Source organism: Paramisgurnus dabryanus, chromosome 20 (genome assembly GCF_030506205.2).
Source record: "Paramisgurnus dabryanus chromosome 20, PD_genome_1.1, whole genome shotgun sequence".
Classification (NCBI taxonomy): Eukaryota; Metazoa; Chordata; class Actinopteri; order Cypriniformes; family Cobitidae; genus Paramisgurnus; species Paramisgurnus dabryanus.
In genome coordinates this window covers 10,320,736-10,345,399 of record NC_133356.1, presented here as the reverse complement: position 1 = coordinate 10,345,399, position 24,664 = coordinate 10,320,736, and the positions used below count along the sequence as shown (strand labels likewise).

General features: G+C 36.8%; 1 protein-coding gene across 3 annotated transcripts in view; it reads right to left on the bottom strand.

Moving 5' to 3' along the window:
* pacs2 (phosphofurin acidic cluster sorting protein 2) overlaps positions 1-24,664 on the bottom strand; it is a 46,683-nt gene that overhangs the window by 3,436 nt on the left and 18,583 nt on the right. Inside the window, exons 2-24 of one of the 3 annotated variants that reach the window (XM_065296354.2) lie at positions 23,164-23,251; positions 23,005-23,094; positions 22,491-22,616; positions 22,245-22,404; positions 19,069-19,142; positions 18,878-18,958; positions 18,703-18,762; positions 10,127-10,278; positions 9,932-10,022; positions 8,367-8,438; positions 8,068-8,195; positions 7,833-7,965; positions 7,625-7,729; positions 7,159-7,265; positions 6,895-7,049; positions 6,696-6,806; positions 6,260-6,368; positions 5,798-5,830; positions 2,120-2,162; positions 1,967-2,009; positions 1,593-1,719; positions 1,258-1,484; positions 280-393 (exon numbers count right to left, since the gene is read on the bottom strand). In XM_065296354.2, the coding sequence (XP_065152426.1) occupies positions 280-393; positions 1,258-1,484; positions 1,593-1,719; positions 1,967-2,009; positions 2,120-2,162; positions 5,798-5,830; positions 6,260-6,368; positions 6,696-6,806; positions 6,895-7,049; positions 7,159-7,265; positions 7,625-7,729; positions 7,833-7,965; positions 8,068-8,195; positions 8,367-8,438; positions 9,932-10,022; positions 10,127-10,278; positions 18,703-18,762; positions 18,878-18,958; positions 19,069-19,142; positions 22,245-22,404; positions 22,491-22,616; positions 23,005-23,094; positions 23,164-23,251 (2,429 nt within the window). The remainder of the gene's footprint in view (positions 1-279; positions 394-1,257; positions 1,485-1,592; positions 1,720-1,966; positions 2,010-2,119; positions 2,163-5,797; positions 5,831-6,259; positions 6,369-6,695; positions 6,807-6,894; positions 7,050-7,158; positions 7,266-7,624; positions 7,730-7,832; positions 7,966-8,067; positions 8,196-8,366; positions 8,439-9,931; positions 10,023-10,126; positions 10,279-18,702; positions 18,763-18,877; positions 18,959-19,068; positions 19,143-22,244; positions 22,405-22,490; positions 22,617-23,004; positions 23,095-23,163; positions 23,252-24,664) is intronic. The other 2 variants (XM_073812822.1, XM_065296355.2) reach the window with 2 other exon arrangements.

Genomic DNA, 24,664 nt, shown 5'->3' with positions numbered 1-24,664 from the left:
TAAAAAAATCAGTTTAAAGTAGTTTATTTATATAACAAGCAAAATAAACAACACTTAGATTTCATAGGAAACCAAACATTTGTTATTTTTGACAAGGTATTTGTTTAAAACTTCAGTTGCAGCAACTAGTCAGACCATTGAACAAACAGAAACCGGAAGTAAATTTGGACCAGACGCGTATTCGCGTCACAGCACAAGCAAACGGTCTACATCATACATTTAATTAATTATTCATTATTATTTATTTGAAATATTGAATGAATTTGATTGGCTGATCACCTTTCAGCATGGTCTGCTGTTGTTTGGCTGTACAGATGAGTCGACTGATACTCTCGATCACCTGACTCTTAGACTCTGACTCCTTATCCTTGGTCTTTTTAGGCAGAAACATCACTGAACACAGAAACAATCAGTGTTTAAAAAAAAAACAATACAGCAATACAATACACTTAAAGGGATAGTTCGGCCAAAAATGATATTAAACCCATGATCTACTCACCCCCAAGCTGTCCGAGATGCATATGTCCATCATTTTCAGATGAACACATTTTCAGTTATTTTAGAAAATGTTTTAGATCTTTTAGTTTATCAAATGCAAAGGTTACGGGGTCCATGTCCTTAAAGTCCAAAAAATGTGCATCCATCCTTCACAAAATAAATCCAAACGGCTCCAGGATGATAAACAAAGGCCTTCTGAGGGTAATCCGCGCGTTGTTGTTGTAGAAATATCCATATTTAAAACTTAATTAACTAGCTTCCGGTAACGCCACCATCTTAGTCGCATCCGCATTCAAGATGAAAGCGTATGCAGTTTATGGAGGGTTCTGTGCTGCTGCTCTGTGCCCCCGCCCTCCGAATTTGTTATATGTCACTAAGAAAAGTGCGTACATGCTGATACTCTCTCCTGAATACAGAGGAGTCTAAGATGGTGGAGTAACCGGAAGCTAGTTATTTTCGTTTGTAAAGTTTTAAATATGGATATTTCTACAACAACAACGCGGGTGTTACCCTTTATCATCGTTTGGATTTATTTTGTGAAGGATGGATGCACATTTCTTTGACTTGAAGGAGTGGACCCTGTAACTTAAGTATGTGAAAATGTGTTCATGAAAAATTATAAACATATGCATCTAGGACAGCTTGTGGGTGAATAAATCGTGGGTTTAATATCATTTTTGGCCAAACAATCACTTTAATACATTTATTACTTACTAAATTTACTATTGTGTAAATACACAAAAAGGTGAACCGTCTTACCCTTCTTGTTCTTCTCTTTGGTGACGACGGTCATGGACATGGTTGGCTGATGCGTCATCTCTGCTCCACTCAGTGGGAGGCGGCTAACCTGCAGGGAACGGAAGGTGCATTTGAGTGTGTTTTTGGCAGAGGAGTCTTTCTTCTCCAGTTCCCTTTTTCTTTCTGATGGAGCAATCCAGTAATCGACTTGAAGTCCCATCAGCTCCCCTTGGCCACCTCCAAGTGAACTACAGCCACAAACACAAAATAATACAGAATGAAAAGACTGAGATCTAAAACACAGAGCAGGTATGTCATGATTATAGTAACAGCAGTGTACGTTTGTGGGTGTGTACCTGGACATGTGTACAGAAGGAGAAGAGGGAGGTGTTGGAGATGCTTCTTTTAGTAATGGGGAGATCTGTGCAGGAGGGGTAGAGGAGAGATGAGCAGACCCCACAGTGGCAGCGTCATCTGAATCGCCTTTAAACACAAACAGACAGGCATGATCAGTCGAAATCCAGGCTAAAGTCTTATAATCTATTAAAAATATTAAGGTTATATTTTCAAAGAATTTACATCATGTTGGATGATTTTATGTAGAAAACAGTAATTCACAAAAATAATGTTAGCTGGTTTTTCACAGACAGGGTCACAAAATATTGCTTTTGATATATTTGAGGTTCAATATAAACTATATTTAATATATAATCGATTCAACTCAACTTACCAGACGTGGCAGACGTATGTTCAACAATTCCCACTTTTACCATCTGCAGGCAAGACACAGAGTCAAAAAAAGTAACTAAAATATATATGAACAATACCCAACTTTAAGACCTGCATATTAATAAAAGCCAAAGATGGGGTCTGGATGACATACCCCAATAAAAGGAATGAACTTCTGACATGAATCTTCATCAGGGCTGTGAGAGAAAGGAGAAATGTAAATCTGATTAAATGCTAACTGGCTACACATTCACCTATTATCATCGCAATAGGCTTTATGCCCAGCTGCACTACTTCCTGAACTTCATCCAGCTCCTTGTTTCCTGTCCTCCGTTATTGGACAAACTGATTAATCCAGGTGTTCCTGACCTCAGTAGTTACAACAACAATAATCAGACACACCTGGATTAATCAGTTTGTCCAATAATGGCAGACAGGAAACAAGGAGCTGGCTGAAGTTCAGGAAGAAGTGCAGCTGGGCATAAAGCCTATTATAGGATACATACTAAGTATAGAGAAGATTTTAAAATCGAGTGATCTGATGATAATTTCGACAATCATTTCTTTAATTTGCCAAATAAAATGCATTAAAGGCACAATATGTAGGATTTCACCACTAGAAGTCACTTTTTTAAAACAATAACATTGAATTGGCTAATCACGGTTACGGATGAGGTAATGAATTCATTTTTATTATTATTTAATGCCATCATAATGAATTACGACTTCTGCATTTGTCCACTCGTGATGCCATAGTTTCTACAAGCGGAAACCGAGGATAGCGGGAATATTTATATATTAATAGTCGACAATGACAAGGAACAAGCCAATATATAAATCTCTCTGGATTTACATATCATTGGTAAACGTTTGGGATAATGCAAGTACACAATGAAATATATCACACTGTGCAAGTGGATTTTGGCTATTTTATTACAAAACTCGTACATATTGTGGCTTTAATGAGTCTTTAAATCATTACTTTTTGTAGCGATAAAATCACTGCAGAGGGCCCTCCCAACCATTAAATACAATAGATTAACTCAATATCGAGTGAAGGCCATCTGACACATGCTGCAAAGAAAGACATGCCAGCATTCATCCAATCAACTGCCACCATAATGCCAGTGCCCCCCCCACAGCAAAAAGCTACCACAAAGAAAAACTGAAACAAAGCATTTTCAGCCAATCAGCGCTCAGAATTGGGGTACTTAAACCAGAGATGGTGTTATTCATTTATTATAAATCTATCATTCATAGTATTATGGTAAAAAAGATGATGGAAAATGTATATATACATTTTAAAATATCATAATATATTTTTTAATTCATGAACAAATAATGAAATTGCAGATTTGCGTACAATTTCTAGAGAAGAGCAATGTTTTGGCACTGATCAATTTGGCTAGAAACCAAATGGGTGTAATTAACACCCCAGATGCTTGCAAATTTTTGACATTCAGACTGCAATCCAACGAATAACAACCATCTCTGATCTCTAAACAGAGCAAAACAGAAGCAAATGAGTGAAGAACAATGAACCACCCCAAAGCCAACACGACACAAGCCCAAATACATAGAGAGGCACAGAGTTTAAGCAACTGCTCAGAAACGTTTTTTTAAAAAGTCAATGAAAATGAAAGGTGTATTTATTGCTTTGCACCCCAGAGAAGAGACACCGAAACAGCCAATAGACATCAGACAATATCAGCAGCAATAAATGAAACAGGTTGTGCGTTGTTTATGTTGTTTATTCGGACTGAGGAGAGACAGATCACTAAAGGAGAGAAAACTAAAATGAACCCAAGAAACCTAAGAAAAAATAATCGATTTGACCACCATCATAAAGTCTGTTCACCTCATCTGCCTTCTTATAAACCTTTCATTCTGGTATTAAATGGCACTAAGTTGTGAATATTTTGTTGAGAATATTTTATATGGAACTAAAAAGGTGCTCAGAGGATGACGGTGGTCATGTTTATATCCCAGAACAGCAGAGAACCAATAAAACCATCAGATTCTTTCCACACCACAGACTTTATTGCACAGTTTAAAGGGACAGAACACTCAAAAATAAAAATAGCCTTGAATAACACACGCTCATGTCGTTTCAAACCTGTCTGGTTTTTCTCCATCAAACACAAAAGGAGAAGCTGAAGAATGTTTTCTGTCATACAATAAGTGTGAACGATGACCAGGTGGTGCCAAAAAGCAAAAACACTATAAAACATCCTAAAGTATCTTATAATAATATATATATATATATATATATATATATATATATATATATATATATATATATATATATATATATATATATATATATATATATATATATATATATATATATATATATAACACACACATATGCGTGTGTTATAATGCAAGTGTTTCTGATATATAATGCAAGTTATTCACTGAAAATCCTGCTTGCCAGCTTTGGTCACAATTTCACTTTATTGTATGAAAAAAGTGACTTAAAGGGGACATATCACAAGACTTTTTTAAGATGTCAAATAAATCTTTGGTGTCCCCAGAGTACGTATGTAAAGTTTTAGCTCAAAATACTCCAAAGATAATTATTTTAACATGTTAAAATTGCCACTTTGTAGGTGTGAGCAAAATTGTGGCATTTTTGGGTGTCCTTTTAAATGCAAATGAGTTGATCTCTGCACTAAATTGCAGTGTTGTGGTTGGATAGTGCAAATTAAGGGTGCGGTATTATCCCCTTCTGACATCACAAGGGAAGCCAAATTTCAATTACCTGTTTTTTCAAATGGTTGCAGAGAATTGTTTACCAAAACTAAGTTACTGGGTTGATCTTTATCACATTTTCTAGGTTCATAGAAGCACTGGGGACCCAATTATAGCACTTAAACATTGAACAAGTCAGATTTTCATGATATGTCCCCTTTAAACATTCTGCAACACTCTGAAGTCATATGGGCATTCAATGGACATGATGATGAGTAACTCATATTTATTTTTGGGTGAACTATCCCTTTAAGGGTTAAACTCGGAGATAGAATAAAGAAGAAACAACCCACTTGAAGAACAATGAACTGGAGAAATCACAATACTCAGTATAGGGGCTGCAAAAAAGAAGTCCTGCTTTTAGTCTAATTTAATATGAAGAACTTTAACCTATAATTTAGACATTTTATTGACAAAAACCTACAATCCATTTTGCCTTTCTATAACCATCTATGTTTAAAAAATAAAACTCACTTTAAAAGGTCACTTTACATACATTTACATACAAAAAACAACTTACATTTCCTGCAAATGTAAGCTGGTATTACAGCTTACTATTGTGATCCAGGTTAAGGAGATTTTAAAGGAGTTTTAAACATTGACCGTTTAAAAATTGACCTTTAGAGCCATACATTTTGGATGTTTTACTTGAAACATAACTTCTGTAATTATTAGAAATTTACATTAAATTATTTAGTTTGGGATGTTTAGAATTCACCATGCAGCTGCTTCACAAAAAGTTATAAAAGTTTTCAAAACTTCAATGTAAAATCTATTAATCGACAAGAATAATTGCAATTACAATATAATTAGCAATTATGTTTTTTTGTCATAATCGTACAGCCCTTTAGCGTAAATAGTAGTTTGTAGATAGTAAAAAAGCTGCCTGGGGACAGTGCCAATTAAGAGGATACTGAATTGCCTTTAAGAAAAAATGTGTGTGGATAGAATCTCAGTTTCAACATCATTTTTTTTTGTATTCTAGATTCTCCTAAATAATACAGGAGAAGACAAAGAAGAGATGAATAAGTGCATCTGATTGGCTATGATATTAGCATAGGCAGGAAGACCACAATACCTTACTGCAAAATCAAAATGAAAACTCTTTTTCCTTCAGAGAGAGCAAGGAAAAGAAACAATAAACAGATATAGGTATGTAAATTACAGACAGAGATGATAAACTGTGACATACGCATGCTTTCTGTCCAAACATAACTTTAGGATGACGATGCTCATTATAAAAATGCAAATATTTGCATAAACAAATATTTACATATTTAAAGCATCTGATAATGAACCCAACCTCTAATAACACATATTCAAAGCCCTTTTTTTATCATATCAATAAATTATTGATATTACTTTAATTGTATTTTGACAAATACAATTGAGTGACACTCATAATCTTTGAATGTGTTTTATTATGGGAATGTTTTATAATGGTAAAGGGGCACCATGTTAAAATTAACTGTGTAAATGTTGCCGTCTCTGAAAGGTTTATTTTTTGGAATAAACATAAATTAGGGTGTGTGCGTTTTACCTCTTCTGCTTGTATGTGAGCATTGCCTCCGCTATGGGTAGCTGATGAGCTCCATTTGCTCCCAGCATATACTGCGTTACCCTAGAAACAACATCAGGACTGTCCTGAACTGTTAAAAGAAGAGAAACAAAGATTGTATTGTCAGATTTTTGCATATAAAGTCATATGTAAAATCATAACAATATACTACATTAATTAATAATTAATATTAATGGCATTAGGGTCAAGTGCATGTGCAGAATAACCTGACTTTAACTTGAAAAAAGAAAGAAAGAAAGAAAGAAAGAAAGAAAGAAAGAAAGAAAGAAAGAAAGAAAGAAAGAAAGAAAGAAAGAAAGAAAGAAAGAAAGAAAGAAAGAAAGAAAGAAAGAAAGAAAGAAAGAAAGAAAGAAAGAAAGAAAGAAAGAGAGAAAGAAGTATATGACAGACAGTGTACCTGAATTTGGAGCTTCTGGTTTGTGGAAAAGATCTCTCCATGCCGTGTCCTGAAACAGGCTGTTGTATCTGTAGTCTATACTTCCCAGATATTTAGCCACTGGATGAACTCCTAAACACACACACACATTTGTTTAGCACCTACGGTACTGTTTAACCGGTCAGTGCTTATCATTCACTAATTTTAACCCTGCACTTACCGAGAGGGATGATGAGGAATCGCAGGTATCCGAGCCAGTCGGGAGTTTTATGGGTCAGGTGATCCACAAACAAACGCAGAACAACAGACAGGTAATGCTGCGGTCCGACCACTCCAATCCGCACAGGAGACGGAGTCACGGAGTTACTATTACAGCTGGAGAGAGACAAAGACAATCGTATTACAATTCATGGTATTTTTAGAAACTGGAACAGCAAGCAGACGTGATGTGTATGTTTGTGCTTCACTATGTTTTGTGACTTACAATCTCTGTATGCGTGAGATGATTGTGCTGAAAGCAGCATTTACATCGGCCGTGGTGCACGTACACACTACAGGAAGTCCGTGATTTTGTAACGCCTCCGATACATACTGGTAGAGAGAGGGAGAGATGGAAAAAGAGAGAGAAGATAAGCAAACTTATATTTTATTTTTTTAGTTTGTATTTATCAGTTTCTAAATTTTAAGTAAAGAATAATTAAAGTGTTATAAGTTTCAGGCGGTTGTATCTCGGAATAACAAATCTTGGAATGTCACTACTGGCCAATCAGAATCAAGCATTTTAGAGTGCTGTTTATGAAATAACTTTTAATAATGCACTCTATTGTTAAAAAATGTCTCATGGTTTCACTCACTATTGTAAGTTGCTTTGGATAAAACCATCAGTTATATGCCTAAATGTAAATGTGATAAATGTAAAGGAGAGAGAAAGTGGCAGCTGTCAATCACACCTGGCCCTGCCAGTCAGAGGTGTTGATGAGGATGATGCTGTCAGGAAGATGGGTGTCTGACACCAGGATGTGGTTCAGCTGGTCATAAACCGTTTTGCGTGGAATCTAACCAGGACAGAGACTAAAATGAGTGCACTGAAAATTGTTTTAAAAAAATAATATAGACTATTAATTTATTGTTGTTCAGTAATGGAGAGTGTTAAATGACCTGTAGATGGCAGCGTGTGTCCATCGAGCGCTCGTTGTCTAGACTGTTGGCTCTCTCATTGGGCGGTCGACTTGTGTGTCTCTCTTTAAGAGATGTGCTCCGTCCCCGTCGCCCTGCCAACTTTGGCTCAACCCTTCAGATGAAGAAAAAAGGCGTTCACGTTACAGTAAAAATCACATACGCCACCAGCAGTGGGAGCCCGCCCGGTTGTTAAAGTGGGTTTGCGAGTCCTCACCGGTTGGATGGAATGATAAGTGATTCTGTTTTGGTCATCCTGCCAGTAGGGGGCAACCTTTCCAAGAAATAATCCATGTTGTCCATCATCTCCAACTCTGTCGTTGGGGTCACGACCTCAGGATGACCCTGACAGCCCAAAGACACACAATAAACCTTGCACTAAAGCTGATAGTTAACATACATCTCACTATTTGCATATTTGCTCTGAAATTTTGACCTTTACCTCTGCAGCCAAGTAGTTTTTACATCATCTAATATATTATGTGTGTATGTGTGTATGTTAGTAGCAGGTCTTACCAGTGAAACTTTATCAGACTCATTATCCATCTGAAACTTCCCACTCGAAGTCCTCATTTTATCAGGATCCATCTGAACAGAGAGAGAAAGACAGAAAGAGTGTTAGCTAAGCTTACACTTGTCAAACCAAAATATTATTTCCTTAATTTATGAGATAATTTTACACTTAGTTACTACAGAGGCCATTTTTAATTATAAGCATATAAAAAATGTAAGGATGTGAGAAATGTAAGGATAGTGATCCAGTCTGTTAAAGGGATAGTTCACCCAAAAATGAAAATAATGTCATAATGTCATTAACTCTTTCCCCGCCATTGACGAGATATCTCGTCAATTAAGAGAAAACGCTTCCCCGCCAATGACGAGATTTTCAGTCTTTCCGCAATACCGCTATTATCCACCAGGTGGCGCCCTTCCGCAACTTTTTAAAACCGGAAGTATTGCCCTATGGCAAGCTGCTGCATGTCCGTGTCTGTTTTAAAGATCGCTCTGGATAAGATCTCTATGAAAAGTCAGTCACAAAAATTGAATTATTTTTGCTTTTTGCTCAAAATATGGTGTTTTTGCAAAAACCTACCCATATTCAAAAGCTGATTACAAAAGAACCACTAAAGGTAGGATGAAACGTTTTTTTTTGTTTGAAAGCAGAGGGTCTGTTCTTTCATTTGGTATATTGTATGTTTATTTATTTAAAGAAAAACAATTTCTGGAAGGCATTAAACTTTGGTGAAAATCATGAAAAACCCTGGCGCTGGCTGGCAACTTTTTTTTTAAACGCTGGCGGTGAAAGAGTTAATGAATCTTCGTCATTAATCGTTCCAAACTTGTAAGACCTCCGTTCATCTTCGGAACGCAGTTTTAGATGTTTTAGATTTAGCGAGACTTAAGTCATGTGACTGCGGCAAACGTACGATGCGGCTGACGTGTTATCTGGTGCGCCCCAGCTGTTTTTTTTTTTTTAGCTCCCAGGCTTTGTTTACAGTCTGAGGGAGACGCACGCTGTAAGTTTGAAAAAAAAAACTTCGCAGATAACACTTCATCTGCGTCACTGCAGTCACATGATTTTAGTCTCGCGCATGCGCTTCACAAAAGACGTGGAAGAGAAGACAATGCTGAATAAAGTCGTAATTTTTGTTATTTTTTAACCAAAATGTATTTTTGATGCTTCAACACATTCTAACTGACCCACTGATGTCACATGGACTACTTTGAAGATGTTTTTTATTACCTTTCTGGACATGGACAGTATACCGTGCATAGATTTTCAATGGAGGGTCAACAAGCTCTCGGACTAAATATAAAACATCTTAAACTGTGTTCCGAAGATAAACGGAGGTCTTATGAGTTTGGAACGACATGAGGGTTAGTCATTAATGACATTATTTCCATTTTTGGGTGAACTATCCCTTTAAAGCACATGTTTTTTGTCCATGGAAAGTTTCTGGAAGGACTTAACATTAAACAGCCCTGTTTACATTCGCATTGAATTATAAGTGCCGGTCTACAGAAGTATATGTATGTGTCCTTGTGATATGATCTCTACTTAAAAGAGTTTTTGTTTTTACCGGGCTGGGAGGCTCCCTGTGACTGCGGACGCTGTGAATACTGCCGATCTCTGTCTGAGAACTTGAGAGAGAAATCCCTTCGAAATATGGCCTAACCAAACACATACACAAAATAAACAAAATAATATAAAAAAGTTTTTAACATATCTTAACATTAATTTGGATTTGTAGTAAACACACTGAGCACTCTCATACTTGAGTTGTGGTTTTGGTGTGCTTAGTACACTTTCATCATCATCCAGGTCTGGTCCACTGTCACTTGGATTCTCAAACTCCAAACTCTCCAGATCCAGATCTTCCTCAACTTCTGGAGGTGGCTCAGCTGGGTCCTGCTCAGAGTCCAGCACCTACAAGCACAAAGAACTTGACATTACATTACGTTGATGGGTCGGGCAGTAAGGCGAGGAGAAATCAACATTTCATGTTCTGAATATTGTCAATGAGAGAGGAAATCAATCAAGAACTTTTTCATCCAACAATGCAATACTGCAATTTAAAATGCATGGAATACATGGATGATGTGTATTTTATTTCCAGTCTAATGTACTAACTAACCACAGTTAAAGGGATAGTTCACCCAAAAATGCATATATGTGTCATTTACACTGGGGACGCTGGGGACATGTCCCCACCACTTTTTGAAATGGCTGATTTTGTCCCCACCACTTTTTGAAAGCATTTGGGTAAAATGTTTTGAAAATCAAGCAATACCTGTGCGACTTACAGTGCAAAAATGACTTTCTTACTTATTATTTTTGTCTTGTTTTCAGTAGAAATATCTAAAAAATCTTAAATCAAGATTCTTTTTCTTGATGAGCAAAATGAAAATAAGTCTAGTTTTTAGACAAAAAAATACAATTTAAGTGAATTTGTGATAAAAACAAGCAAAAATATCTGCCAATGGAGTGAGAAAAAAATCTTAAAATAAGATTTCTTTTTTCTTAACTTGTTTAACTCTGTGGACCCTGTAACGAGTCCAGAATTATCTTATTTTGACTTAATATAAAATATTCCTTTAACCCTCAAGAGTTCCTTTAAACACTTAATTTAAGCAAAAATTTCACACCCCATTGGCAGATAATTTTGCTTGTTTTAAAACTTATTATCATTTTGCTCATCAAGAAAATACATCTTGATTTAAGAATTTTTAGATATTTCTACTGAAAACAAGGCAAAAATAATTAGTAAGAAAGTCAAGATTTTCAAGAAAAAAAATTCTTAGTATTTTGTTAATATCTAAAAATTCTTAAATTAAGATAAATTAAGTTTAGTTTTTAGACCAGAATATCAAATTTAAGTGATTTTGAGCATAAAACAAGCATAACAATTCAAGATTTTTTGCTTACCCCATTGGCAGATTTTTTTTGTTTGTTTAAATCACAAAATCACTTAAATCTGATATTTTTGGTCTAAAAACTAGACTTATTCTCTTAGGTCATTTTGCTCATCAAGAAAAAGCATCTTAATTTAAGAATTTTTAAATATTTCTACTAAAAACAAGGCAAACATTTGAAAAAAAATTTGTGCTTATAGTGTGTTTTCTTTTACTGGTATGTTGGTAAACACACAGCTGATTGTAACCATAACTGACTTCCATAATGGTAGAAAAAGCAAATATGATGGATTTCAATGGGGTAACGTAAACTGTGTTTAACATCATTTATCAAAATATCTTCATCATTTATCACAATCCTTCCATAATATTTGTTTTCCTAAAAAAACGAATTATTCGCTGAACAAAATATCACTCAAGTTGTAAAAGTGTAATGTCCGATATTAAATTATTATTTACCACTGACTGTTACAACTCAAAATGATTCAATGATTTCTTTTAAGGAAATATTTATGAAACACTCCGGTCAGGCTGCAGATGATTCCCTAAGAACAAAAAGAATCAGTGCCTGTCAGAGCAGGAAGTAACCTGAGCCCTTATGGTGATCATGAGAATCATATTTCTGTTCTGCTGAACATCACTATAGCTTTTGACGCAGCACATCCTGCCCTTGAGAACAGTACTGATCTCTGAACCTGAAATGGCACATTTATCATGCTGTTTTAACAGCTGTGTTTGGGGTACTTTAAGGTTACCACACCTTTTAACCAATGATTTTCTTTGACATCTTCCATGAAGACATTTGTAATCAATGAATATTTGAAAACTGAGCATAACTATAACAAAGTTTATATTTATGGACTATAAATTTAAGCTATGTACTTCCCCAAAAAATACTGTATATATATGGATCATTTTAGTAACACTTTATAAAAAGGCTGAGTTTTTTAAAGGCGCATTGTGTAACTATATGAAGGATCTCTTAACAGAAATGTAATATAATATACATAACTATATTATCAGTGTTGTATGAAGACATTACAAAATTAACAGTTTAGCAGTTTATATCTACATACACCACAGGTGCCCTTACATGGAAATCACCAATTCGCACTGCCATGTTTCTTCAGAGGTGGCGCTCTTACTAACTTATAAATCCGGAAGTATCCCCTTAAGGCAAACTGTTCAAACTTTGTGTATGTTTTGATCATCGTTCTGAATCTGATCTACATCAAAAGTCCTTCATAAAAACCCAATTATCTTTGCTTTAAATTTGGTATTTTTGAAAAAACCCTACCCATATTTGAAAGGTGATACAAAGAGAACCAATAAAGAATGAAAGTTCTTTTCTTTCCTTTGATATATTTTATGTTTCTATATTTAAAGAAGAACATTTTCTGGAAGGCATTAAGCTTTTGTGAAAATAATAAAAATGCTGGCGCTGGCTGGCAACTTTTTTTTTAAACGCTGGCGAAGAAAGAGTTAAAGGTAGTAAATGCTGAAATTTACATGAACTAAAAATAATAAATGCTGTAGAAATATTGTTGATTGTAAGTTCATGTTATCTCATGCATTACCTAATGTTATACCACAGGGCTCTTTAATGCTTTATTTTGATTGGTTGAGAAATGTTACATGGGTATGCATTATTTTTTGTCATCAATTATTCCTTACATAAATACTACCTAGATGTAAATTGTTACCAATACTTTATACAAATGACACTGTGCTATGTTATTGTCATATATGACCTCGCTAGATTAGTCAATGCAATGCAGTGTGTGGTGTGCAGTTCGGGTCATTTGTTACTTTGAAATTTGAAATTATTGCATGGTGGGATAAAATTGCATGTTATACATGTTCTATTGAAATAGGGTTGGGGCGATCCGATATTCAGTATCAATATTAGTCCGATATTGGCGGAAATGGCCGGACCTAATATTGTAGAAGTCGGGGAGTACGGTCCGTGTAACGCTTTTCAGTTCTTTTTTCAATTTGCACCATCAAAATGAATCAAATGAAAAATGGGTTTCCAACTTTCATTTTTCAATTTTCATGAGTACCATACAAACGGAAAATTGTTTCTCGGTTTAATTTTCAATTCTACGTGTTTAGGTTGTTGCTTTAGAATTTCAGGTTTTGGAACAAACAGAAAAATGACGACTTATTCTAATTTTCCATTTCTGTGTTTGCGTTTGCGGCTGGAACGTACCATTATCGCCGGGGGTGGAGTGTAGTCTACAGCCGGTCACAGACCCACAGCGCTATCGCGTTAAATCTCACCATATTTATCTCCTCTATGTATATTACACATTTATTAAATATATATTGAATAACAATAATGCCTGTAAACATTTATCTATCGGGCCTCGGTGCCGTTTTGGTTTTTATCAGTAGATGGCGATGTAACGACCTGGCAGTAAGTGCATGCACTCGAGAGGTGATGGATAAACTTGTATCTGCCGCAGTTCAGCCTGCATAATGGCTCGAAAAGTTTAATCATGTGTTATCCCGAGATATTACGAGGTAGCGACTCAGGTTGTCATCTGAAAATTGCCGTTTCGAGTCTCACGGGCGGCCCCTTGTGCAAGGCACCTTCCATTGCTCCCCGGGCGCTGGGTGCCCACGACTCCGGGTGTGTGTTCATAACTGGCAGTGCGTGTGTTGCTTACTTACTGGATGCATTCCATACTTTAAACCATGTCACTTTTGTTTTCCTTTTTTAAAAACTTTATTAGGGTATGAGCCACGAATGCCCACCCGTGACGCCTGCCCTGTTATATTGGCTCATTTACTAGCCATATTAATATTTGAGATATCCACAGTGTATCCATTCCCAGCTCTTCTACCAGCCAACAGATCACACCTACAGTGGTGTTAAAAACATGGTACTAATAAAAGCGAATGAATTGCAAAAAAATTATAAATTGAGATTATTTCTTTATTTTAAATGTATTGAAAACATTACACATTTAATTCCAAAACAAAGCATTAACAACTTAGAAGTGGTTTCGCGGACAGGGCTTATCCTAGTCCCAGACTAAAATGCATATTTGAGCTGCCTTAATTTAAAACAGTATTCACAGTTCCTGTCAATTTTTAGGTTTGTGTCAGAAACTGCATTTGTAATGTCACCCCACAAGTTTTTAATGGTGCAGCGAGATCAGAGGATTGAGTTGGCCACTTTATAATCTTAATCCTTTTTGTCTGGAACCAGATTTTGCCCTCTTGCTTTTGTGTTTGGGGTTGTTGTCTTGTTGACACCCATTTAGGGGCATTTCCTCTTCGGCAAAGGGCAACATAATCTCTTCAAGTATTCTACTGTAGTCAAACTGATCCATGTTCCCTTGTATTTGATAAATAGTCCCAACACGGCAGTATGAAAAACATCCCAATCCCATGACTTTTACACCGCCATGCTTAACTGTCTTTACACTGTACTGTGGCTTGAATTCAGTACCCGGGGGTTGCCTGAGGTTCTGTAAAGACCCCAAAAAGAAAGATTTTAATCTTATCAGGCCACAAAATGTTACACTATTTTTCTTTGGGCCAGCTGATGTATTGATGTAATTCTATAGATGTCTTTTTTCAACAGTGGTGCTTTACTGGGGCTTCTTGCATCAGTGACAAGTGTCACAAGATCATCATCTTTTATCTTTCTAAACGTTTTCAACTTTTTAATCAAATTGCTCTGTTCCTCTGAGCAATGTTTGAAAAGACCCATTTTATTTAGAAATTCAGCAGCATATTATATATTTTATAACAATGGGCAAAACATTTGCCTTCTCTCTTTCTTAATAAAGGACAGAAAGAAGCTGTTTTCACAGGTTGAACTCATTTTAAACTTCATACGGCTATTATTTTGATCACGCCACTTTCAATAAATGAATCTATAACTCAGAGCAAGTAATGTGGATATCATTACCAATGGCTCTATTTTTTTCTTTAAATAATTTCCAGAAATATTACTACTACTACTAATAACAATAGTGATTTATCAGGTTACTGATGTTGCACTGCTATTTTTTAACACCACTGTTTATGATCATGCAGCATAAAATTAAAAAATGTTTGCAATTTATTTACCTTTATTAGTACACTACCATGTTTTTAACACCACTGTAGGTGTGATCCGTTAGCTGGTAGAAGAGCTGGGAATGGATACACTGTGGATATCTCAAATATTAATATGGCTAGTAAATGAGCCAATATAACAGGGCAGGCGTCACGGGGTGGGCATTCGCGGCTAATAAAGTTTTTTAAAAAGGAAAACAAAAGTGAAAGTGACACGGTTTTCAAGTAAGGAATGCATCCAGTAAGTAGTCAACACACGCACTGCCAGTCATGACACCCGGAGCAGTGGGCACCCAGCGCCCGGGAAGCAATGCAGTGTTTCCCATACATAGGCTCTACTTGGGCGCTGCGCCCAGGTAAATTGCGACCCGCCCAAGTAAAAAAAATCACTTTACGAATTTCCGTATTTCTGAACTCGACTGGATGATCCGTGTTTTGGAGAGAGAGAGAGAGAGAGAGAGAGAGAGAGAGAGAGAGAGAGAGAGAGAGAGAGAGAGAGCGCGAGAGAGAGGTGGGGGTCGGGTGACCGTGAAGATGATGCACGCGTCATAAACTCATCATCCAGCGCGGCAAACTGGATCAACTGCAGCAGCACATACGGAGCAGCCAGGGAACACACTGCGACCAAAACGGTCGCATATGCTTATGTGCATATGTGTTTATAGCATCTAAGTTGGCTTCATTTTGCGTGCAAGCACGTTGTGTCTCTCCGGTTGAGTGTCCGTTCACGTGCTCTCTGTTTCTCAATGAATTGGGCGCGAAGCAACCTCAGTGTCACGTTGTATCCTTTCATGTTTCTGAACTTGAGCAGAGTTTTACCATTAGAGGTCTTTCTTCACTGAGGACGCGGGACCCGTACGGTTCCGGGTTTATATTTTAAATGGTCAGATGGGTCCGGGTCGGTCCTAGTTCATTACTTCGGGTCCCAAGTCTGATTAATATTGTGTGTAAAACCCGAGTCGATCGGAGAACGGCCGTGAGCGCTACCGCGCTAAAGCTCGAGTGCTGTTTTAGCGTGCCTCCGGTTTCTATGGCGATAGCAACTGGCTCTTGTCACGACCACGCGCCGCTTCATTTTCTTTATCCCATTTTTTAATAGTCTTACTATTAATAGACAATATCTTTACTAAAATCTAAACAGTTTGCACAGAGATTGTAGCAAAAAGCAGTGCTAATACTGAATGAGCAAAGCTCTAGCTGACTCAGGATATAAAAACGCAAAGCTGTAATGTAAAGTCTGTCATCGGGACAGCAAGTAGACTTTTAAATCTGAAATAATTAGTGGATTAAGCTTTTTAATTCGGCAAAAGAGCAATAGAAAGCAGTAAAAGTGCCTATCTTATAGAAGTTATTACCATTATAACATCAGTCACATTTATAATCTATAGACCTGCACTGTCTATATAGGCTATAGTATACATAGTATTGTATATAATTGAGTTTGATAAAAGGGGTCATCAAATTGCTTCATATATCAGTGCAAAAACATCAAGTTTTTTCGTGGTGCTTTGACAAACAGTGTCAGCTTTGTTTATGGCAAAAAAAGTTTGGGGTGGTTAGATTAATGAACTATAATGTGAAATTAATATGAATGTTTTATAAATCAAAGTATTGTGTTGTGTCACACATTATTAGTTCTTTGTTACATGTATAGTAGACCATTTTTTGTCGGTGGATAATAATGATTGCCCTTTTCACCACCACAAGTAAATTTCAGATCTGTGGGAAACACTGCAATGGGTAAGGTGCCTTGCTCAAGGGCACGTCACAAGCGGCCGCCCGTGAGACTCGAAACGGCAACTTTCAGGTGACAAACCTGACTCGCTACCTCGTAATATCTCGGGATAACACATGATTAAAATGTTCGAGCCATGCAGGCTGAACTGCGGCAGATACAAGTTTATCCATCACCTCTCGAGTGCATGCACTTTACTGCCGTTACATCGCCATCTACTGATAAAAACCAAAACGGCAACCGAGGTCCGATAGATAAATGTTTACAGGCATTATTGTTATTCAAAATATATTTAATAAATGTGTAATATACATAGAGGAGATAAATGTGGTGAGATTTAACGCGATAGCGCTGTGGGTCCGTGACCGGCTGCAGCAGACTACACTCCACCCCCGGCGATAATGGTACGTTCCAGCCGCAAACGCAAACACAGAAATGGAAAATTAGAATAAGTCGTCATTTTTCTGTTTGTTCCAAAACCTGAAATTCTAAAGCAACAACCTAAACACGTAGAATTGAAAATTAAACCGAGAAACAATTTTCCGTTTGTATGGTACTCATGAAAATTGAAAAATGAAAGTTTGAAACCAATTTTTCATTTGATTCATTTTGATGGTGTAAATTGAAAAAAGAACTGAAAAGCGTTACACGGACCGAGTACAATCCGATTCCGATACCAACACAGACCTTGTCATGGCAACTTGGCGTAAAGCGCGACTTGCTGAGCAACATGAATTTGCACAAAGTTACACCTTAAATTTCATTTTGAATTTTTGTGCTGACAAATTAAAAATGTTGCTACTAGTCTGTTTGAAACATTTAAATAAAAATGAAGCAGCATTATTGCACAATGTTTCATTGAGTCTTGAATTTGCACAGTCATTTGTTGCAAAGTAAATCTTTTGAGTTCTGTAGCTCTGTATAAGCTTTTTGTAGAGCTAACAAATGTGATATTTGCAGCTTAATTGATTAAAAGGGTGCTAGAGATGGTATTGGATCGGTATCGACAGATAATTAAGGCTGTAGTAACGGCATTTTTTTTAGACATAAAAAAGTGGTATCGGCCCAGCTCTAGTTGAAAACTGCACATTTGGTCATCCAGGTATTCCATGCATATATAAAAGATGCATACCATCCACAGTATGCATGCTATACACTGCAGAAATAATTAGAATAGTATGCTAGTATTTTGTAGCCGATGTCCTTGTTCCACCCCTGCTCTCATCAGCGCAAGATTATCATCTAACAAGGATACAGTTTCTCCAGGAATGCTGATCATGCACAGCTAAATAAATCTGTGGAGCCAGGCAGGGAACGGCCTTTGTGTGCCCTGATTCACAGACCGTTAAAAATCATATATAACCATAAATGAAAGGCATCTTCCTACAACTATACAGTGAATAAAAGTTTTACAGCATTAATAGAAGGTGAAATATTAAACTGACTATGACGGCAGAGGTCAAAAGCTTAAGTCCTTAAATCTAAAGTACATTAGGTAAACCAAAACTAAATCAAACACATTGAGAAGAAAAGAAGGTTTCCGCATGTTATAACGGTGTACGAATCTTTTCAATGAACCACAAATATCACACAATCTGAAGTACATTTATATACGGTATACTCACTCACCTCATCAGAAACTCTGAACCGTTTCAGTAATGCTACAACACGCTGCTTAAAGTTCTGCTGCTAATGGAGAGAGACAGAAAAACAAACACACTTAAATGAAAAGCTCATTTAATACACCCATCATTAATGAGGGTGTCAATCACTGAAGTCTTACTGTTCCTTCTGACGTTCTTACCCTGGTAATCGATGTTGTCCGGACTATGGACCTCCTTTGCTTTTTGGGTTTCCTTATCTCATACTCATCATCCTCTAGATCCTAAGAAACACATATGCGCTGGTGATATGGAAGTGATATGGCTAGTACTATGCTGTACCAACTGAGCTACTGAGATACATAAATGATGTATGTGTGTGTTTGATAATCACCTGTCCTTGTGCTGCATCATCACTGGCCTCCTGCTCAGATGAGAAGCTTTCATACTCTTCTTCAGAGTAGTTATCTATCAGATCAAAGAAAGCATTAAAAACACAAAGCATTATAACTCCAGTCCTCAATAATGATTTGACAATACATGCTAAAATACCATATATCAAATTGCAATACGCGGGTGACTCTCACGAAACCATTGAAACACCACGGCACTAATGGTTTTAGCTATAAAATGTAATAGTAATATTAAAAAGCATCAGAATTAACACAATACTGTGTTCTACCTTGCACAATGTGTGATTTCAACATAAGAATTTATAATTTGTCAATTTTATCTCATTTTCTGCTGAAATTCTCATTACCGCAATGTGTCCGGCTGTGTTTGAACATGCGTTATGTTGTAATTTAATCAAATTAACACACAAATATTTAGAAAAAAAAAATGGATGTTTTGCTAGACTACTTTAGATGACAGAAAAAAATATTTACTGAATATTCATGTATAATAATAATGAAGAAAAATTAGGAAAATTATTTGTCCATGCCTGATGTTCTCATCCTCCGCAACACTTTTTGAGAACAGTTTAAGCACACATACAGAATTTTAATAAAGTTTGATTTTGAGTGACCAAGCACCTGGACCAGTTACTTCAAGATGGCTACCAGGTAAGATCATTTTTTTACAGTTAATTTGAAATATTGTCTTGTCAGAATGTTTACACGACATTTTGATTATCATTACCGCAACATATGCTTATTAAATGTTAATTTAATTTAATTAATTATATTAATAATAGAAGCATAATACTTTGATTTTAAATGCATGTGCAGAATCTCCAAATTATGTTCTTTCAGGTTTGTCATGTCATTTTGAAAATATGTCAGTGTTGATGTTTTCTGACTGTTGCGGTAATGAGATTTTTTAGGACTAATTTTTAAAATTATGTTACAAAAAGTGTTAAATGATAAGTAAAAGTGTTTAAATTAATGTTCTCATTTACTCCAGACTTTGTTTTTCAATGTCTGGTGGGAAAAAAAGTAAATTTAAGCAATGTTTACATTTTCATGCTTGACATTTTTAAAACCAAGTTTTCGTGAGAATCACCCACTTGATCACCCTATTGAACATGCTCTGTTATTGTTAATACTACTGTATATATCAAACTATTTAGAGACTGTGCCGAGAGGACCCAGATTTATAACATTTTATAAAATACATTCATTTATCACTAATTCTGTGTAATCAAATCTGAGAAAAATATAGCTACCAACCAACAGTCATACATTGTATCATTTCATATGATTGAGTTTTTAAGTTTGAGAAAGTTTTTTGTCATTCATTCTTATTGAAATTTTTATTCTGGGGGCACTTTACACAAAAGGGGGCACACTCTAAAAATTTTAGACCATCGATATAGTCATTAATCAGCTGGGTCATTAATCACTGTTGGGTGTAATTAGTTACTGTAATTTAATAACCCTTTCCTTAAAGTAAAGTAAGGGATTACTCTTATTAAGAATAATGGTAACACTCTAGTGTAGTTTCCAATCAGTGACGGCTGGTGACTTCTTTTTTTGAAGCGCACGATGCGAAGTTCGTCACAACATGTATGTAGCTTGTCATGTGTGTGGTTCGTCATTTCAAAATATGTGTTCTGCGCTTTAAGAGATCGTGTGTGCATCACGTGTCATGCCAAAATAAGTGCCTGCTGCCTTGAACTTGAAAAGAGACGCTCGCGTTTGCCAGATACTCGCATAATCTCATGCGTACTGTTAAGGGAGTGTCTTGCGTGTATTTAGGGAACGTGAGCGTCTCTTTTATCATAAACAGTTTTGACGCGTCTGCAGCAGGCACTTATTTTGACAAAACACGTGATGCACACAGGATCTCTCCACACGCATGACACATATTTTGGAAAAGGGAACCACACAGGTGACAATCCGAACACTTATTTTGAATTAGCGCATCCTCGGAAGAGCAGTCACTAGCTGCCACTGTTTCCAATATTCACTATTTACTGGTTGGTTATTTTTATATAATTTTACTGAGATATTGGCTGTTTATTATTAAAACATTTTAAAACTTTACCCACTTAAAAATCACATATTAATGCCTGATTCTGCAAAACCTTATTCTACACCCTTAATCCTACCAAATTCCTACCGATACTTAAAACTAACAACTACTTCACTAAGTATAAGCAGTAATTAGTAGTGTATTAAGGCAAAAGTTGGTAATAGTTAATTGGACCTTAAAACGTGTGAGCAGAATAATTATGTACTTAAGCCTAAAGTAGGCGTTGCCTGCCATCGCCATTTTGTCAGCGCGTCACCGCGCATTACTCAGGGATATGATAATGGGTAAAGAGGCGGGACACGGGGTGAAGCTGAGGTGGCTGGTTGCTGAAACCATGCCCACCTAGCTCAATAGGCTTTATGCCCAGCTGCACTACTTCCTGAACTTCAGCCAGCTCCTTGTTTCCTGTCTGCCATTATTGGACAAACTGATTAATCCAGGTGTGCCTGACCTCAGTAGTCACAACAACAATAATCAGACACACCTGGATTAATCAGTTTGTCCAATAATGGCAGACAGGAAACAAGGAGCTGGCTGAAGTTCAGTGCAGCTGGGCATAAAGCCAATTCTAGTGACAGCAGTGGCAGTTCACCCCTCACTCAGATGAGTTACAAAAAAATCCCCCCCCCCCCATAAAGGGCAAAAAAACAAACACTTTTTGTACCAGGATGTAAACATATTGTTTTCTACTGTAAAGTTAAGACATTTTAAAATGGGGGTCTATGGGATTTGACTACCTTTTGGAGCCAGCCTCAAGCGGCCAGTCGATAAAACTGCAGTTTAAGTCACTTTCGTATTGGCTTCATCAGAGAGATTGGAAGGTTGCCCCTCGAGTATGACAACCAAAGTATACTCAAAGCACAAGGCTGAAAATAGGGGGACTTAGGGGGATGGAGTCCAGTAAGTGAATTTCAAGCATGGATAGAGTTCCAGTTTAAAACGTAAATCTAAACCTTTTATTCCTGACTCCAAACATTATTTAATTTATACATAAATACAGTGGGATTTTTTGCACCTGTGGTTTGTAAAATAAGACCCCCATTAGAGTCCCGCCAACCATTTGCACAGCTGCCAATGCATGAGAACGGTATTTACCAGAACATTTCATTTTCTGTCCCAAAATGGCTGCTTCTTCATGGTCTATTGGCTGACTGGACAGGGAATAGATCCAAATCTCTGCAACTTTACCCAGAAACTCTTTCTGGTTACTGCACAGAGCCAAGACCTGCCCACCTTCTGCAGGATGCTGCATTACCTACACACAAACACATCAATGACAGATCAGTTTGTGTGTGTTAAACTATGCTTGTTAAACTATAAAAAGTGAGAAATCATACGTACCTCGGCCATGTCTATCGAACCAGCAGCCAATGTCTTGTAACCCAAAATTGTTCGGTTTTTGTACCTCTTCCTCCTCTGAAGCAGGATTTGTAACTTATTTCCTTCTCTTTTTAGAAAATGAGGGTACTACACACATGAAAAAACATGCACACGCAGGTTATACAGAGAGAGATCAGATCGATATCAATTACATTCAATAAGCTCTACAACAGACAGATGATAGCATCCTAAAAGGGATATTGGCTTTGTTCCAAAACCAGTTAGCTGCCTACGTAGAGAACATCAGATACACCCCCAATATAAGGATTGTTCAATGATCATTTTTGGGACCAATTCCAAGAAAGCATTTTAAGTATTCTTCATGGGAAATGCAATCCCATAATGCTTTGCAGCAAGCTCATTGAGTTGCTACCAGCATAATATTCAAAATTATGAGATTCAATTCTAGACGCAAGCAGAACACATAGCAAGGTGTTTGTGTCTCAGTGTATTTGCATTTTTAGGGTATGGTTACCTGAAGTGAGAATGTAAGTGCAAGATCAGTCTCCACCCCACCAGCAGGGGGAAGCACTATCTCATGAGAACGCAGGATTCTCTTTGAACCCTAGAAAGACGCGAAATGTCATTTACCCATAAACACTGCAGCTTAAATACGGTATACACCACTACTTACCTGGATCTTAACCGCAATGACGACAGAAATCAGCTCTTTGTCAAGTTCCTTCATCACAACTAGCTTCTTCAACGTCAGACTGCACAACCTACAAACAAAAGCGGCTTTAGTCACGTAATTTATATAACAGTTGGTCAATCACACTTTTATTACTGTAATAAAGTATGTAGTGAACAAGTGGAGCTTCAACCTTTGCCGTCTCACTCGCCGTACTACCTAACATTTGTTGGTGGTATGCAAAATATTTTAAGGGTTTACAGTCCAGTGAATGGTAGTGACATGTGAGCAAGGCCAAAATGGGAAAAACTGAAAACGCAGTTACTATTAATTTTGCATTAATGGATGTTTTTTGTGCCCTTTGGTGCTAAAAATCACATTTAAAAAAAGAAACATATGGGTGTGCAACAACATAAGGGTGAGTAAACTGTGACAGACTTCGCATCTATTTCATCCTCTATTGGTCAGGGACAGTCAAGTCCTTAGTCCTTATCTGTAAATCTTTGGAAATTTGATCTATATGTTTATGTGACAGAGTTGTTTTCAAACAGTTTTCTGTTCAAGTTTCCTATCAGTAAATAATGGCTATTAGTAATGGGGTCACAGACGTCTAATGTCACTTTTGATTCTACTAAACTAAACCAAACTCCAGATTACTCAAGCACGCATTTTGACACAGATATGCAGCTTGAAGTTTTTAAATTCTTCAGCTTAGGTCGATTCAGATCTGATTAAGTCAAATACAGCAGTGGTTCTCAAACTGGGGTCCGGGGCCCCCAGGGGGGCCGCGAGATGATGCCAGGGGGCCCCAGTTTTTTGACATTTTATAAAATAAATTCATTTATCATGAATTCTGTGTAATTAAACCTAATAAAAATAAGGCTACTAACAAACAGCACTACTTTGTATAACTTAATATGTTTTGTTTAATTAAAAAATAAATTTTAGAACAGTTTCTGTCATAAATTTTCTTTGGGGGGCCGCGAAGGAATGCACCGTACACAAGGGGGGCCCCACGCGTTTGAGAACCACTGAAATACAGGACCAACCAGCTGGAACTGATGAGTCCAGAACACAGCTGGGACTCGTAGGGTTACAGAGAGTTTCGAAACGTGTACACAAACTATTTCCCAAACAGCAAAAACTGACCTCATTTTACTAAAACCCTTCAATGTGCTTTCACGCACCCTTTCCAAATAAACAAACACACCTTTAGTTCGAAGCCGCTTTAAACATAATTAATGTCAATCTAGATAATCTCTTTGTGACACCTCGCTGCTGTTGACTGGAAAAAATGACCATTCTGTCAACATTTACTAACCCTCATGTCATCCTAAACCTTTATTTTCCTTTTCTGTGAAACAAAAGGAAAGGTTTAGCCGATGATGATGCTTTTTCCATAAAATTTAAGTAAATGGTGATAACCATGGGCTTTCAAGGTCCAATAACAAAGTTAAAAGCATTATAAAAGTTCACATGACTTATGTTTCATCTGTCATCTCTT